The sequence below is a fragment of the Balaenoptera borealis genome, assembly GCF_965194805.1.
Source record: "Balaenoptera borealis genome assembly, chromosome: 14".
Taxonomy (NCBI): domain Eukaryota; kingdom Metazoa; phylum Chordata; class Mammalia; order Artiodactyla; family Balaenopteridae; genus Balaenoptera; species Balaenoptera borealis.
The window spans coordinates 68,891,326-68,908,148 of NC_138875.1; the positions used below are offsets into that span (position 1 = coordinate 68,891,326).

Below are 16,823 nucleotides of genomic sequence, written 5' to 3' on the forward strand. Positions count from 1 at the left end.
TGCTGGCCATCCCCTCCCCTCTAACACTCGCTTTGGATATGCAATACCTTTGATCAGGTTACAGATTAGTCAGACTAGCCTAAGCGCCTTTCTGTCTGCTGAAGCAGTTCTGTGTACCCCTGGCCTAACCTATTTTATGGTCATTTATAATTAAATCTCAGGGAGTAGCCTTACTTTCCAAGTTCGTGGGGTTCCCACACTGTGAAGCCCCTGTGATCACCACACCATTACCCAGTGTTAAGGACAGGGATGCTCCAGGACGCACGGCAGCCGTGGGAGAAATAGGACAACAGTGTGTGCATGTGGCTGACGCCTGTTCATGCTTCATAAAAACAGAAGCTAGAGATGACATTCTTACACGCTTTGGCTATTGTCTCAAGTATGATATTAATTTTGATAATTAAAAGCAGAACAAGCACCGGCCCGGGAGTCTGGGTGAGATCTAGATTGTTTTGATTCCAGCTCTGACACTAACTCGCTGTCGGCAAGTCCCATTTCGGTGCCGAATAAGGAGTTGGCCTAGATGACCACCAGAGCCCCTTCTGGCCTTGACATTCCATTATCGAATGGTTACTTTTCATCTAAGAGCTTGTCTCAGACTTCATAAACACCCAAAGATCAATCCAGCTGCTGGCAATGACTATCACACACTCGGGGAGTCTGAGTTAAGCATCTCTAAAGAAATCACAGCGATATCTTAGGATTTTCATGATTACAAAAGAAATCATTCAAGAGAAAAGCAGATGTCCTTGGGACCTGACACCAGTTCACACAGCAGATTTTCTGACACGGATCTTCTCAACATTTGTTAATCACAGGATGGGGGACTGAGACGCCTGGGAAGTCTGGCTATGACCCAGCTCTAAGGGGCTCTCTTCTTTCCATTTTCCCAGAAGCAGGGTCCTTGTGGAAATTATTTTCTATATATAAAATAGCCAATCACGATAAGACATTTCCATGAGTATATAACTTTTACAATATTTGCAAAAAAGCACTTTTCCTCCCCACCCTCGATATTGGGAGTTCAACTTCCTTCACCTCAGCCCCTCAACAAACAGATCCTGTCCCTGGTAATACAGTCTCAAACAGGCGTTCAGCTATAGTACAAACAAACTCATCATGAATCTGTTTATAACCAAAAAAGCATCTCAATTTTAATTAGCTAATATGTTAAATTCGAAGTCGTGTTTATGTTTAAACATTCTACAAATCCATCTTAGAAAATGGGCATGTCTGATAAGGCCCTTCCCTGTCTGAAAGGAAATTACCAAAAATAATAAAGACATCCTGCTAAGGGGTTTGCACTCCAGAGACACGTATTTGTTTCTGCTGCAGCAACTGTGAATAGACTGAGCACAGTGTGTGAATTCCAGAAGATTTCTTCCATTAGCTCAAGTAGGACGTTTACAAAAGAGAAAACAAACGAAAACCCCTGAGATCATATCTGAAGGTGGGATTGGGAGCACCGCACTACTTGCCTTGAGTAATAAGATTCCACACCCAGGGCCTCCCGGACGCTGGCGATGTGCTGCTCTAGGGCCGAGCTGGTGGCTGTCGGAAGGGCTGCGCTGCTGCCAGCCTGGAAGTCACTGGAGTTTTCCACTGTGTTGTCTCCCAGGTAGTGTTCGTGAAACTTCAGAATCCCTGAAACAAGACAGGCACAGGCACAGCCAACATTATACACGATTGGGGTGGGGGAAGGGAAGGCGGAGGACAGTGGGCAGCAAGGTCGATGCTATGTGACCTCTTTGACAAGCATGCTGTCCTCCAAACCATGTGAAGAAATCCTGAAATCCGAGGTCTCAAGAGGGCTTTCAGAAGTCTGGTCAGTACGCTTTTTACAGCTTTCACCAGAAGGTTTGGTGCTTGGAAACAGGGAATTCAAGACAGGGCTTTTGATTTTGACGATATATATTCAGAAGCTCCTGGAATGATGATTAGTTCACATCAGTTCACATATTTCAAAACAGATGCTTCTCAGAAGCACCAAACAGGGAAAGTTTCCTTTCAGGAATAGTGCATGAGCATGCCAAGGTGTATTCTCCCCAGAAACTGAACTCCTGACAAAAAATATAGCTAGCCAAATGGAAACTGTGTTACTCAAAGACCTTTCGTTTCACAAAAGCAAATCAAAATAAATATGTAGTGTAAAGGCCAGATAAAAACATTTTAAACCATCTTTAAATAAGACCAACTAGTCAATGGTCATTAATGGATTAAAGGAGCAAAAAATGATGGCTGTATGAAACTGAGGCAATACGCAGCGGTTTTCTAGCAATAAACACAGGACATATTCTCAAATGGTGATGAGGTGTGTCAGCCCTGGAAAACGCTGGTCCTCTCTGATTGGATTAAAGCCCTGGTGAAAGCTTCAGAGTCTCATTAAGAGCAAAGAGAAACGGAAAGAGAAACAATAGGAACCTCATTATACATGGCTCATTGTTACAGGCATTTGGATATACCACCTGTCAAATTATGTTCCCAAAACATAACAACCACCGAGAGAATGAGCTCAATGCCTCCATCATCAGCTGTGTCCTCCTGAGCATCAGGGCCCTCCGGGGGCTGGGATACACAGGGATTCATCCCACTGTGCACGACGCTCACCAAGTCACCATGAACACCACAACTTAAAACCTTCAGCATAAAAAGGTCAGAGGCAAGAATGTTCTTTATGGAAAGCCCATAAAAAACATGGAATTAAGGGTAAAATTATAAAAAGTGAGGCTGAAGCATAGTACAGGCATTCTCAGAATGTAATCAGAACCCAGGAAGCATCTCAGAGCTGTCATCCAGCCATCATTTCCTTTTTAAATCAAAGGGACAGAAACGTAATCAAGAAAATCTTTTCAGTTCTCCTTGGCAGTTGAACTTTTTGAAATTGGCTTACAGATATTCAAGAAGCCCATTCTTCAAGATTCCCAATTATAAGATCCACTTCCCCAGTCAATAAACTCTAATTGGATCTGGTGTGTCTCCAACGTGGTAAAACCATCAGCATTTTGTTATGCAAAAAATATGGCCCTAACAGCTAATTAGTGGTTCTGTATTTAGTGAAACTGTTAAAGCCTGAACATTTAATCCTGATTTAATCAAAGGGGATTTTTACTTCTGAAATAGATTTACAAATGAACTGGTTAAAAATGGGTTTTGCTAAACTCAGAAATTTCAAGCATAAGACTTCATTTATATACTGTGATAGAGTTGCCATTATCATTTTAGTCTCTTTAACTGTACCATGACAAAGGGTCACAATTATTAAATCATATCTAGAAAGAACTCATTCGGACTTATTACTTTATTAGCTAATGAACAACAGCTGCTTAAAAACAGGGCTGCTGGTGAAATTAATCCTCCTGCTCTTCGTCTTCCTTGATAAATGCTTCCACATTCACCAGCGAGGAGCTGTGATTTCTTGGGGGAATGAGAAAGCTGGGCTGTCTTATTAATTGAATGCCCCACTACGGACTACCCACCGTGGCGGAAGATTTGCTGAAAGCCGACATTAGCTCCTTGATCTGATCTATGGTAATGCACCTCTCCCACCTCTATTCATTAGACTTTCACAACCTAGTGTCTTAATTGCCCTGTTCCCACAGAAAGAGACTTACCTGCCCCAGGAGCAAGCAGCCAGCTGTACAGGTAGCCCGCAGCCAGGGAATAGTAAAGCACTAGTCCCCTCTGGCCATTAACCATCTCTAAGATCTGATCAATAGTGACTGGGGAGTAGGGGTCGGAGTCCTGCTGTCCTGTCTGCCGTTCTACCAGGAGATCTGCAAACGCCCTTGTCCGTCCTCTTTCTGCCACGGCCAGGGCTTCATCATGATGGCCTAGGAGACAAAGGGATAGGCTGGGAGTCCACGGGGAGTATGCTTATCAGAGAGGGCCATCAGGTACAGAGACCCCGGGCAGGCAGAAACCCCACTGCCTCTCCACGCCAACGTGTGGCAGACTGTCAGTGAGACTGTTTCAAATTCAACCCCCTGCCTCAGATGACGGGTGCAGTGACCACTCTACTCAAACCCCACATTTTCAGATTCCACACCACCGTAAGCCACCAGGCTTCCCTGTCTGGCAGCCACACCACAGGAAAGCTGACTGTTCAGAGCATCCATCCTCAGCCCTGCCCACTCTCCCTCCACATCCTGAGTTACTCCCCGGCCTCCTGGCTTCTGACCCCATTCACTTGGCTCTTTGGACCTGATGTTCTGCACTCTGGTTACCCTCTCACTTCCCTGCTCAGCTTGGATTCTGATTTGGCCTTGGCAGATAAGCCCTCTAAGACATGGCTCTTGACCATCTTTCTACTTCTCCTCGATGCAGCCCCTCTGTGCATCACATTGCCCAGCCCTGTTTCCACATTTCCCACCAAATTATACCTCTGTGCCCTCACACATGCTGGTCCATCTGCTCTGTGTGCCTTTCCCCTGTTCACTGAAAACAGGGAATCCTGATAGCTGTCCTGCCTATCTCAAAGACTAAACGAGGCCCTATATGTGGAGGTGGCTGGTAGGCATTATTCAAAGCACAGTATATATAACAAGTGACATTATAATCACTAGAGCTGATACCTCATTCCATTCTGGGCTCCCACACACTTGCTTCTCATCTCTTCTCATTCCCATGGGCAAAGGGTTCAAATCTCTGAGGTCTCAAATTCTTTGAAATTGCTTCTCTCTTTCAAGCTTTTCCTTAGTCTTTCAATCCAACCTCTAATCCCACTTCATCTAAGAAACTAGTCTGTAATCTAGTTTAAAAGCTAATGCTCAAATATGAGAGCACAAAAGATAAAGCAACATCCTTTCAAGTTAGGATTATTAGAAGGAACACAATGCAAAGGATCTGCTTGCATCATAAATATACAAATGGAAGAGTTGCTAGAACTAAGGTCCAAAGAGAGAGCAGGCAGAGGCAGGAGACCAGATGCCGCGGCCCCACAGCACTTCAAGGATGCCCTGCTTCCGACAGTCTGAGTATCAGTAGAAAGCAGGGATTTATATGTGTGTATGCAAATGTCTTCTTTTACCCTATTAAGTTATTAACTGGAACAGCAGGGACGATTTCTGTACACATTGGAAAATTGGCCCCAAAGTGCTAGACAGACTTAACACTGTGATTATAGTAGATAATAAACTGTAATCGCAGGCAATGAGCACAGTTAATAGATACATTTTTCAAGGGGAAGTTTGAGTATTCATACCCATGAAGCAAAGGACAGGTGATTGATAAGGCCTCAACATCCAACTTCAAAGACATTGTTAATTCCAATGAATACCTCCTTAACCCAAGTTCTGGGCTGGGGAAAATGGTCTGCAGAGATGGACAGGCCTGAGGAAAGGCAGAGGACGGGGTGGCTGGAATAGGGTGGCTGAAACAGCTAAGGCCCAGGTAAGGGAAGGTGGATGCTGGCCCAGTGCAATGCAGCCCACAGGCCTGGGAGCATTGTCACTGACTATGTCACAGCCTTGGGGTCAGACAGTACAAACATTTATTAGACAGCAACATTAAAAGATGTGTGGCAGTAAAATAGGGAAGAGACCAGTGTCTTCTCAGGTACCTGCCCCCAGGCACTAATGGGCAGAGGGAACCTGGTGGGAGCACCTGCTTCAAGCATCCCTGTCTCCAGGACACCTTCTCTGGCTCTTGGGTCTGCCTGCCAAGCCACTTTGTTCCCACAGCACACAAGTCCCTTTTACTCTAGTGCCAGTCACACCCTCCTGGGCTCCCGACTTCTGTCTCCTGATAGGCTAAGAGCTTCTAGAGGTCAGGAACCGGCACTTCTTGACTGGCACACGACACATACAAATATTCGTTGCTTGAATGAACGAATGTTCAATTGCTGCGTTGTGGTTGTGGCTTCAGTCTGCCGTGACAACAAATCATATTTCATCACAGCACTCACTAAACGACTCAGACACAGGGGTGCACGCACACAAGGTGGGAACCCCCGCTGCTCTCACCGAGGCTGACGAGCACTCGCTGCAAGGCCTGGTAGGAGGATGTCTGCAGGTCAAAGAGGGAGAGCTTGTAGTCCGTGCTCAGCTGCACCTCGTGTCGGATCGTTTCAAACAAGGCTGATGCTCTATAGAGCTGCAAGGAGGGGAAAAGAACGTTATCTGTTTTCCAGAAACCACTGTCTAGCTGTTCACCGACTAGAGACAATTTTTGCTCACATCTTGGTACACAACAGAAAAATTGTTTTAAAAGGTTTGAAAGGATGAATCTTTATTTCCAGGTAGGTCTTTGTGGACCTGAAAAGGCATCAATTAGATCCTACTCAGTAAATTATAGTTTGTGTCATCAGTTTTTGACAGACAAGGGGATCTAAAGGACAGGGGTTATGGACTCATAGTCTGAAACTTGTGGAAAAAAATCAGCTATGAACGCAATCAAGTGCTGATTTTGATTAAAACAAACGAAAAGCCTCCCCTCTTGTCATCAAGCAACTGTAATGCACCACCCCAACGCCTCACAGTGCGGAAGGGCTGGAACTGGAGCAGGTGAGGGCGAGCCAGGCTGGAGACGCCTGAGGCTGGGGGAACCCCTGACGGCAGCCGCGCTCTCAGGAGGAGGAGGAGGGCTTCTTGCAGGCAGTTCAGCTGAACCAGATGCTGCTCTGCACAGCAGCGCTCCAGGGAGCCACGGCCACTCACAGGGACACCCGGGGACCAGACACACGACACTCCTAAGGAGACACTGTCCTGCTGCTCTAAGTGGACCACAAGGCCAATGGGACAAGGCATTTCTCTGATATTTATAGGTGGAAACAGTATCAAATTTTAAATTCATGCAAATTTAAAGAATAGAATTCTAAGACTAAGGGACTTAGACTAGGAGAGAGGAATGTATTCCCAACCCTGCCACTAATTTGCTGGGTGACTTTTGGTAAGATTCGGAACCTCAGTTTTTTTCTCTGTAAAGGGATGGTTATCACTCTACCTCACAGGGTTATTTAGGAATAAATCCAGACAGTGAAAGTACTCTGAAAACTATAAATCACTATATCAATACAAACTTTAATTCTGAAACCAGAAAACTAGAGAATTAATTCTTTAAACTGTAAAACGTCATAACATCCCAGGATGCTGTGGCACAAGCTCAAGCATATCATGTCCTCACTCCCTGTGAGCACCTACGACAGGAGCCTGGGTTCACCAATCCTTGGCCCCCTTTGCTAGCGCAGTGCCCTCCACAGCAAGTGCTGCCTAAGCAGTTGAGTGTGTAATTTTAGATGCCATCTCACAATTCCTCCAACCTGACAGAGGAACCCATAATTCCAGGGATCTTTCTAATTTGCAGAGCCAGCACAGAGCAGGCTTCTCTTCAACTATTTGTGTGTATGCAGAAACATGAACTGTGTGTGTGTGTGTGTGTGTGTGTGTGTGTGTGTGTGAGAGAGAGAGAGAGAGAGAGAGAGGGAGGGAGGGAGAGGAAGAGGGAAGAGAAGCATCTAGTGATATAACTAGAAACTTGCAAAGACAGTAAATCCAATAATTATGAATTCTTGGATTACTTACTTCTGTCATAAAATGTATATAATTTCATATTAAGGTTTAATGAGGAACGGTAGCACATAATACAAGAATTCCAAAGAAATTATTGAGAAATCTATCATACAAGTGAGTAAGAGTCTTTACTATGGTTCAACACTTCTGGGCTAACACAGGCTGGAAATCTTGTATGTCAAACCCAAGAGCACAGGTCAACACCTTCTGGCAAATGTCATCACTACTAGGATAGTAATCCCAAGGTCTTCCATGCTTCTGGAAACAAAATCCACTCGGGACAGGGTTCTCCTGCTCACCTGATGTTGGGCTTCCTCCAGGTTCCCACTCGCCCAAAGGGAGAGGCCAAGACCATGGCGAATTTTGGCTTCATCTTCTCTTCGGCCCAGCTGCTCTGCTAACCTTAAACCTGAATTCAGATAGAGAAATTTTGAGGACACATAAAAGACAATTCCATCCTGCCAAGGAGTTCTGGAGGGTAACTCTGCCTCAGGTGTATATAAAGAGTGTTAGCAACACAGCGAGTTAAAATGCAGGACAAGAGCAGAATCAGCCAAGGCAGAGTAAGCATTCTTTTCAAATTCTGTGCTGGTAGTGACCTTTCCAGGTCACTCCAAGTTGCCCCAGCAAGAGCTCAGGTGATGGCTATCAGCAGGAGACAGGTTTGCAGGGCAGGCAGAAACACTGAAACAAATGGAACCTAACTGGCAGCCCTCCCAGCTGTGAAATCCCTGGCTTTGCAAATGAAAACTCCTGGCCTATAAGTTTACCTAACCCAATTCTCTGGCTGGCAAAAGTCTTTCTTGAAAGTTCCATAGTCAAGTACAGAAGCCCAGCTAATACTCTTTCCTATCCCATGTGTACAGCATCCAATCAGTGTTGACGAGAGACACATCAGATGTCCTCCTGGAAGCAGAATGCTCACACCGCCTGACCCTGCCTTCTGTTACCGATGCCACTGAGGCATTTCGCATCCAATCTGCCCTTCCTTTACGGCTGAGACTTTGATGTGCCTCAGCGGGGTTTCAGAACAAGAGCTATTATGAGTTGAAAGCTTTAAATGAGATTGTTCTCATTCTAATGGCCTTCAGATAGGCACCTGCAGTTTGGGTCACTTACCCACAGCAAGCTTCTGGATTTCAGGACACCAGCAACCTCCAGGGCTTTGTGGGAGTCAAATCTGAAGGCAACCATTTATTGTATTGGCCACTAAGCAGTTCTCAGCAACACTTTGCCCTCATTATCCTGCTCTCGGTACATAGGAGTTAGCTTGTGCCGAGACAGCAGGAAGGCTCCCACACTACAACTGCACACACAAAGGAAGGACTTCTTCTTTCTAATCTAATTCAGGGTGAATGGGAGCCTGTCTCTGAGCGTGCTGGGCCCACACAATTTCAGACTTTCGAAAAGGAATTGAGTCAGTTGAGAGGCTAATAAAAGTGACACTCGGGTTCAAACTCATAAAATATCATGCATCTCAAAATGCACATAACTCAGAAAACTTAGAAACAGCATTTTAAATTTAAATCATGTCATGGGGTAACAAAAACAATATGTATTTGCAAATTATTCACATTTTAAAATACTTCATAGAGTAGGAACAGAAATAAAAGAAATGGTTCTTGGGTGAAAACCAGGAGGAGACCGGTTGTTTTAACTTTCAACAAGCTAACCATATTCATTCAGCAATATAGCTCTCCCTGCTAGGCCTGGGCCTCTGAGTTGGAAGTAAAAGTCATTGAGGCAGCTCCTCCAGAAGGTATGTTCTGTGCAAGGAGGGACTTGACTTTGCTCCCTGCTGGATCCCCAGCATGTAGGACACTCCCTGGTCCACAGTCAGAAGTTCAACAATGAAGAGCTAAAAGCCCACTGGACAGACATGGTATCTGTCCTTCTCCAGTTTCTACCTGCTTCTGCCTCTTAGGAATCTGACCCACCCATCCAGCCCTCCTGGAGCCTAGTTTGCCAGAAACTAGTTACATAACTCCAGGTAAGTCACTAAATTACTCCAGCCTCCCTTTCTTCATTTGCAAAAAGAAAAAAAGCTGGATGAGACCAGTGGTTTTAATCACGGGTAACCACACAAATCACGTGGAGAGCTTGTTGCAAAGGCTCTGACCAGGCCTGCCTGTGAGATTCTATTGCATGTGGGCAGGGGCATGCTAGTCCACAGCCCTGTCTGAAAGCCAGGAGGGAGAGAGAGTACTGAAGTGGTTTCCAACTGAACTGTCCCCTCGCTTCAAGAGGCTGCAGACCCAACTCAGAGCACTCAGAAAGGGCCTTCCAGGTGTCCTGCACCCGGAACAACTCATGCGAAGAGGCATCTGGTCAGGTCCACGAGGTACACCAGGCTCTCTGGTAGAGCACATCCACGAAAAAGACACTGTGGAGATGGCGCGATAAGAATTTAGATCTCTGCAAGACTTAAAATTACAACAATAAAAATAGAGTTTTCCATAAATATAGAATTATGTTACAATATCTCAGGCAAAGCAGCTGCTTCATGGAAGTAATATTTCAGGAAGTACCAAAGAACACAGTTGAAAGGTTGTCATACGCTGGGTCTGAATTTAATAGTTTTCACATATTCAATTGAAAATCGCCCCCAGTCTGTTAGAATTTTACCAGTCTAGTTTCAGGAAACCAAAAGCCACCTCTCATATTTAATGCATTGAGGCAGAGCTCCCACTGAGTGGGAGCCAAATCATGTCTGGGAAGTGGCTTCTAGCCTCTCAGTAATCTCTCAGCCTGCAAGCCAGAGCAAGCCTGGTCTGTGCAGAGGACCACAGCGACCATCAGCCCCTGGCCCATTCTCCACCTCATGTGCTGCTTCCCTCTCTCCCAGCTTCCAGCTGGGGATCAGAAGTAATCGTGGACATGACGGCCCCAGCCCTGCTCTGTTCTTGGGAGGTTGAAAGAACTGCATACAAGGTCTTGTGTGGTTCCTGAGGTCAGGAAACCTGGGCTGAGCCCCATGCCACCACTGACTGACCGCATGGTCAGGATCAAGCCACTGTAGTCTCTGAGCCTCAGGTCACTTAGCTGCCAATGGGAATAAAAAGATACAACTCTCATGGTTACCATGAGAATGAAATCCAATTAGATAAACTATATATGCCAAAAAATTTTGGAAACTATAAATGACAGTTTTTGCTTGAAATCAGCAACCATTTCCTTTTACTAGTGAGCCAAGAACACCGTATCTGCTGTTTTTCCCTCCCAAGATGACAGGATGCCATGTGCCCGTGTGAGAGGAAGTGCTTTCCAAAGGAGGTTCCAAAGGGGTGGAGGGTAAACGCACTGCCGTGGGGCTCCTGCTTGGCAAGGAAGGAAGTGTCCAAGGCCTGACTGTGCGCAGGTGACTGCATGGAGCCTGCCAGAGAGGAGAGGGGGTGGGGGGAGGGGGTGAAAAAGAGGTGAGGGAGGGAAGCAGTCACTTTCTGGGCCTGCCTGAAATAAGCCTACTGTGGCACCAGCCCAGCACCGTGGGTAACCAGCACTGGGAAACCTGGCTGATGGCTTGAGCGACCCTCAGACAGGTGCTTCTGGATTAGACCCCGGCTGCCACATTGAAATGGACTTCTACACAGCTTTGATACAGCTTATTTTCTAAAGGGACAATGGGCCCGGAACAGCTGTGCATTTTTCCTCTGATTCAGGCCCTTAACTTGTACAATATTAGATCTAACTTGACCTTGTGGAGAAATGTGTTTTTCACTCAGTAGAGGACTCTGAAAAGCAAGGAGGGTGTCAGCTCCTTGGACAGCTGGCAAGCAGAGCGAGACAAGCTGGGTAATGCATCCTGGACAGTGGAAAGCCTTTGTATTACTAAGGAATGCCCAGTGGGGGACACCATGGTTTTGGAATTGAACTGATGATGTGGCCTCTGAGATCCTCACTCCAAGCAGAGGTGGCCACTCACACCGTGCACATTTCCTTCTGAGCAGACTGTGAGCTCAGTCTCAGAGTAGACCGAGCAGCCGCGACAGACCTTTTCACTTACCTTCCTGCAAGTACATGACTGCCTGGGAATAGTTCTGCAAAGCATGATGGGTCCTTCCAAGGCTACTATAAGACACCGTCTTGGCCACCAAGTCGTTCATCTGTGCAGCGATGCTCAAGTGCTGTTCTTGATAGACCACGGCCCTCTCAAAGGTGCCCAGGGACTCGTAGGTCAGGCCCAGGTTCCCATAGGCCCGGCCCTGGCACGTGGGGTTGTTGGTTTCCTCTGCTATCTGCAGATCCAGCTGGTGGTACTGCAGGGCTGTATCGTATTCCCCCATCTGCTGGTAAACGCCCCCCAGGCCACAGGCGGCATCACTTTCCAGAGCTCGGTCTTTCATCTCTCTAGCAATGTTCAGCTGGCGTTCAAGGCAGGAAATGGCTTGTTCGTAATTCCCTAATTGGCTGTGCAGACTTCCCAGCTCTCCATAGGCCTGGGCTTTATTAAAGGCCTCCCCGAGCTCATGGGCAACCACGAGCCTCTTTTCAAAGCACACAAGGGCTTGCTGCAAGCTCCCCATTGCCCTGTGGGGGATGTAGACAGAAAAGCAATGATATTATTTTGTGCAGGTGCAGACATGCTAAAGCCCCTGAGAAAATGAAAAGCATTTGTCACTGTCACTTACTATAGAAGCTCTTAACTCCTCTTCTAGCTAAAATCTATCATGTGCCCTTAGAGTGAGATGCAGGGGAATTTCATAATCTGGAAAGCAATTCAAAAGTCATCCCTTAGTGACCTTCCCAAGAGCTTGAGATTCAGTGGGATATATACCCCAGAGGAAACATAAAATATATTAATAGGCACAATGATAGCAAGTGAACTGTTTGGTTCTTTGGGCCTCCCAATTTCCACTACTGCTTAGACTACGTTTTTGAAATCACTTTACAATGGCTATAAATCTTTCACCCTTAGCTTCTCAGAGCACTCTGTGGGTGATGATTTAGTCTGACCCTTGCCCTTCCTCCACTCCAGGAGCCCTAATCCCCTGCCTATCTGGAGAGGCCGTATATTCTGCAGACACAGACACCTTCTTGGGTTGCCCACGTTCAGAAGGAAAGCACCACCTTGGCCAACAGTGTATCTTTTTGTGCTGCTAAGAGACGACAAGATAAGAGTGAGAGAGCATGGATTCTGGCGGCAGACGAAACCAGTTGTGTAGGACACACGAATTCCTTTTCCTGAGCTTCAGTTTCTGGATGCTAATAAATCCCACATCCCATAGCAGATGATAATAAATGTAGACTAATACAGGATTGCTATAAATATTAAGCAAGATATCTATGCAAGGTGGCTAGCATGACAGTATATGTTTATTCACTCCCACTATTATGAGGTGGCTTTCCCTAAAAGCAACAAAATGGGGTCCAAGTAATTGGTGGGTATAGGTGTTATATTAATGAACACATCCATATAATGTGAGGGGCATTCAGAAAATATAAGTTAGATCGATTCATTCATCTTTCCCATTCCTATTATCTCTTTTATTCTGCTCATTATGATGTAGTCAAAAAGGTAGTGCATTTGGAGTCAGAGAGCCCTGGGTTTAACTCTCAGCTGTCCCTTTTAAGCTGTGTAATCTTGGACATAAACTCTGGGCCTTAGTTTCTTCCTATATAAGGGTAAAAATATACCCTGCTAATTTCACAGAATTATTGGAGGAACAAAATGAGGTATGCATGGAAATGATTTGTAGTCAGTAAGCTGCCATGCAGACATTAAGTGGTCATTACTTTCACAACTGCTCTTTGTGCAGGTTTATCAACCACATTTGTCCTCTGTCATTTTTACCTGTGTCCATTTCCCAGGCCTCGGTAAGCCTTGGCTTGGTCTTGCATGCGATTTAGACTCTGGGCAACAGATAAATATTGTTCATAGTACTTTATAGCTTCCTCATAGTCACCCAGGGCCTCGTAGCAATCCCCCAGGTTGCCATAGGCCCGGCCCCTGTCGAGCACAGACTCGTTTCCACTCAGCTGCTGCAGCATGGCCAGCTGCTGCTCGAAGTAGCCGATGGCTTCTTCCATCACATTCATGTTCATCTTTGTGATGCCCATGTTGCCATAGACCTGAGCTTCTAGACTCGGATCTTTCAGCTTCTGCCCTAGATCTAGCTGCTCTTCATAACACTTGAATGCCATCGTGTATTTCCCAAGGGCCATGTAGACGGCTGCCAGGTGCCCATGAGCTCTGCACTCTCCCGGCAAGTCGCTCAGCTCCTGATATACCTCCAGTTCCTGCGTGTGATAACCCAAGGCCTTGTCGTGTTTCTGGATCATTCGGTATGCAGTGCCCAGGGCTGCATATGCACTGGCCTCCAGTCTTCTGTCCTTTACATGGTGAGCCAAGCCCAGCTGCTGCTCATAGAATTTTATTGCACCACTGATATCTTTTTTACAGATGAATATATCGCCCAGGTTCCCCAGGGCTCGAAATTTAGCCTGGGAATTATTCAGGGACTGGGCTAGGGACAGTAGGTACTTCTGACACTCTTCGGCTTTGTTAAAATTCAGCAGAGCCTTGAATGCTAAGCCCAAGTTGCAGTAGGCTTTTGCTTGGCTCAATTTGTCATGAAGGTCTTTGGCCAGGGCCAGATCCTGCTCATAGTACTTCACCGCCTCCTGGTAATTTCCAAGGCAGTAATGGGCATAGCCAAGATTGTGGCAGACCTTCCCTTCTCCTTCCATGTCTTGAAGCTCGGGAGCAAGCCGGAGGTACTGTTCGTAATAGGGGGCGGCCTGGACGTACTCCCCTCGAGAGCAGTGGAAGTTGCCCAGGTTGCTGAGGGCCCGGGCCTCGCTCTGGATGTCACGCAGCTCCCGAGCAATGTTCAGGTGGTTCTGATAGTGCTGCAGGGCCCGGTCGTGGGCACCCAGGGCCTGGTAGGCCACAGCAAGGTTCCCGTGTGTGGATGCCTGCGAGGCACGGTCATTCACTTCCATGGAGATCTGCAGCTCCTGCCGGTGGTACTTGACAGCCTGGTCGTACATGCCCAGAGCGTTGTAGGCATTGCCCATATTCCCGTAGGCACGGCCCTGGGCGGCGTAATCACTCAGCTCCTGGGCGATGCACAGGTGGGTCTTGTGGAGTTTCAGTGCAGTATCATAATCACCTTTCATCTGGTGTATGATTCCTGAGAAAGAGAATAGAACAATAGAAAAGGGTTGAAATGACTGATTAGCAATTTAGAAAAAATGTAATTTGCAACTTGATTTATACTCAAATACAATCCAGATGAATTAAAGAATTTAAAATAACAGAAGGTAGAATTAAATATTTATCAGCTCTCCAGAGGGGGGATAGCTTTCTAAGCTTCAAAGCAACAGGAAAAAAAAAAAAAAACTGACAGATTTGGTTACAAAAATAATAAGTTTTATACTATAAATATATATCTAAAATTAAAAGGCAAACACAATACTGGAAAATATATGAATTATACAAAAAAAATTCAATAGCTATCATGTATAAAGATTTCACTTGTTTCATTTTTTTAAAAAATCAAGACCCCAATTTACTGAAATAGGCAAAAATAGTAAAAGTGAGCAGACAACTCACATCCAAGGAAATACAAAGAGTAACCACAGGGGAAAAATGTTAATTTCTTTTAATAATCAAAGAAATGCAAAATAAAGCAACCCTGAAGTACCATTTTACTTCTACTAAATTAGCAAACAAAAAATTTAAACAATACCCTATACTGATGAGGTGGCCCTGAAGCTGGTAAACACATCAACTGCTGGACACAAACGGGAACAGCCTTTGGAGGAGCAGCATGGCAAGAACCACACAACGGTGCTGCTCAGACCCTGCAACCCTGCTCAGGGGAATGTCTTCTAAGGCAATCATACGACAAATGCAAAAGCTGTATGCATAACAATCTTCACTGCACCATTACAGATTAGTGGAAAATCAGAAACATCTTCAATGGCAAACACTTGGGGATTATATAAGTACATTTTGGTATATCAACTCAATAGGGGATTATGCAGTCATTAAAAAGATAATTATGAAGTCTATGCAGAAAAATGGGGCAAAAAGAGTTCTTGCAATAATGTTAAGTGGAAAAAGCAGAAAACAATGCTGCACGCTCCCTGACAATGACTAGGAAAATGAATGTGTGCAAATGGACAAGACCTCGAGGGTATTATGCAAAAATAAAAACAGTTGCCTTGTTAGGTGAGAGGATTTGAATGATTTTTGTTCCAGAATTTCTTGTAATTCTGCTATCTAGCTTTTACAGTCAACAATAACTGCACTTCAGACAGCCCTCATAAACTATGCTATAGCTGCTAAGCTAAGCTGTTGTTTTTACAAGCAGTTCAAAATGAGATATGTCATAAATATCATAAATATAAAGTAGTTCCAAAAGAGGGATATAATAAAAGTAACTTGGGAAGCGCCTTTAAGGACAGCCCGGTTCATTTCAGTTGGGGCTGGGATGGGGAGGCACAGAAAAGGCGGAGGGATCTAGTATGCAAACACGTTTCTCTTTGCCCTTGGTTTTGAACATGCTTTTCTGTGCATCAGCGTGTGAAATTTGCACTGGTGACCAAAACCTGCAGAAGTATAAGAACTCAAAAACACCAAGATGGGTTGCTAAAATGTCTGAACTGAAACTAGAGGCACTGAGAAAGCAAGCTATCGAAATCCAGCCTCTGTAATTTGCTTATCTCTACACCTTTCATTCCTTCCTTCCTTCATTCATTTACTTACACACTGACCCAACAAATATTAACTGAATTATTTATTGTGTACTAAGCCTTGTGGAGGGCAGCACACAGGGAGAGGAATGAAGACACGTGTCTGCCCTCAGAAAGCACACAGGGTCATAAGGGAGACAGTCATGAAACAAATAACGTCAATACACACAATAAAAGCTGAAGTGAGCGGGGTGTGGGAGGGAGAGGAGCATGCCAGGGCCACTCCTCTGGTCCTGACTTCCTCCCCTGCCTGCAGTGGAGGTCTGCCCTGCCCCAGGAGTCGTGCTGAGCTCTGGGTCCAGCCAGCTGTATGACAGTAACTGGATTTAGGCCACTGGATAAATCATTTAGCCTCTTTGAGCTTTTTTTAGTTCATCTATAAATTGAGGAAAATAATAATCTTGATACCAACCTTAGAGGATAGTAGTGAGGATCAAATGAAATAATGTATGTCCAAGTGCATTGTAAACTATAAACTATAAAGTGAAATTCAAATATTAGTTACTGAAATTACTATATGCTTCTAGGGAAGGGAATTCTCGAGGTGGTAGAGATTAAACCAACTATGGTAATTCTTCTGTGTATTTTCTTTTATGAGTGAAATATTTCATAGTTTAA

At 45.3% G+C, this 16,823-nt stretch overlaps 1 protein-coding gene across 4 annotated transcripts in view; it reads right to left on the minus strand.

Moving 5' to 3' along the window:
* Positions 1–16,823, minus strand: part of TTC28 (tetratricopeptide repeat domain 28) — a 648,733-nt gene that overhangs the window by 89,204 nt on the left and 542,706 nt on the right. For all 4 annotated transcript variants that reach the window (XM_082355559.1, XM_082355558.1, XM_082355557.1 and 1 more), the window contains 6 exons: positions 13,297–14,638; positions 11,509–12,032; positions 7,805–7,914; positions 5,961–6,090; positions 3,612–3,830; positions 1,479–1,644 (listed from right to left, as the gene is read on the minus strand). In XM_082355559.1, the coding sequence (XP_082211685.1) occupies positions 1,479–1,644; positions 3,612–3,830; positions 5,961–6,090; positions 7,805–7,914; positions 11,509–12,032; positions 13,297–14,638 (2,491 nt within the window). The remainder of the gene's footprint in view (positions 1–1,478; positions 1,645–3,611; positions 3,831–5,960; positions 6,091–7,804; positions 7,915–11,508; positions 12,033–13,296; positions 14,639–16,823) is intronic.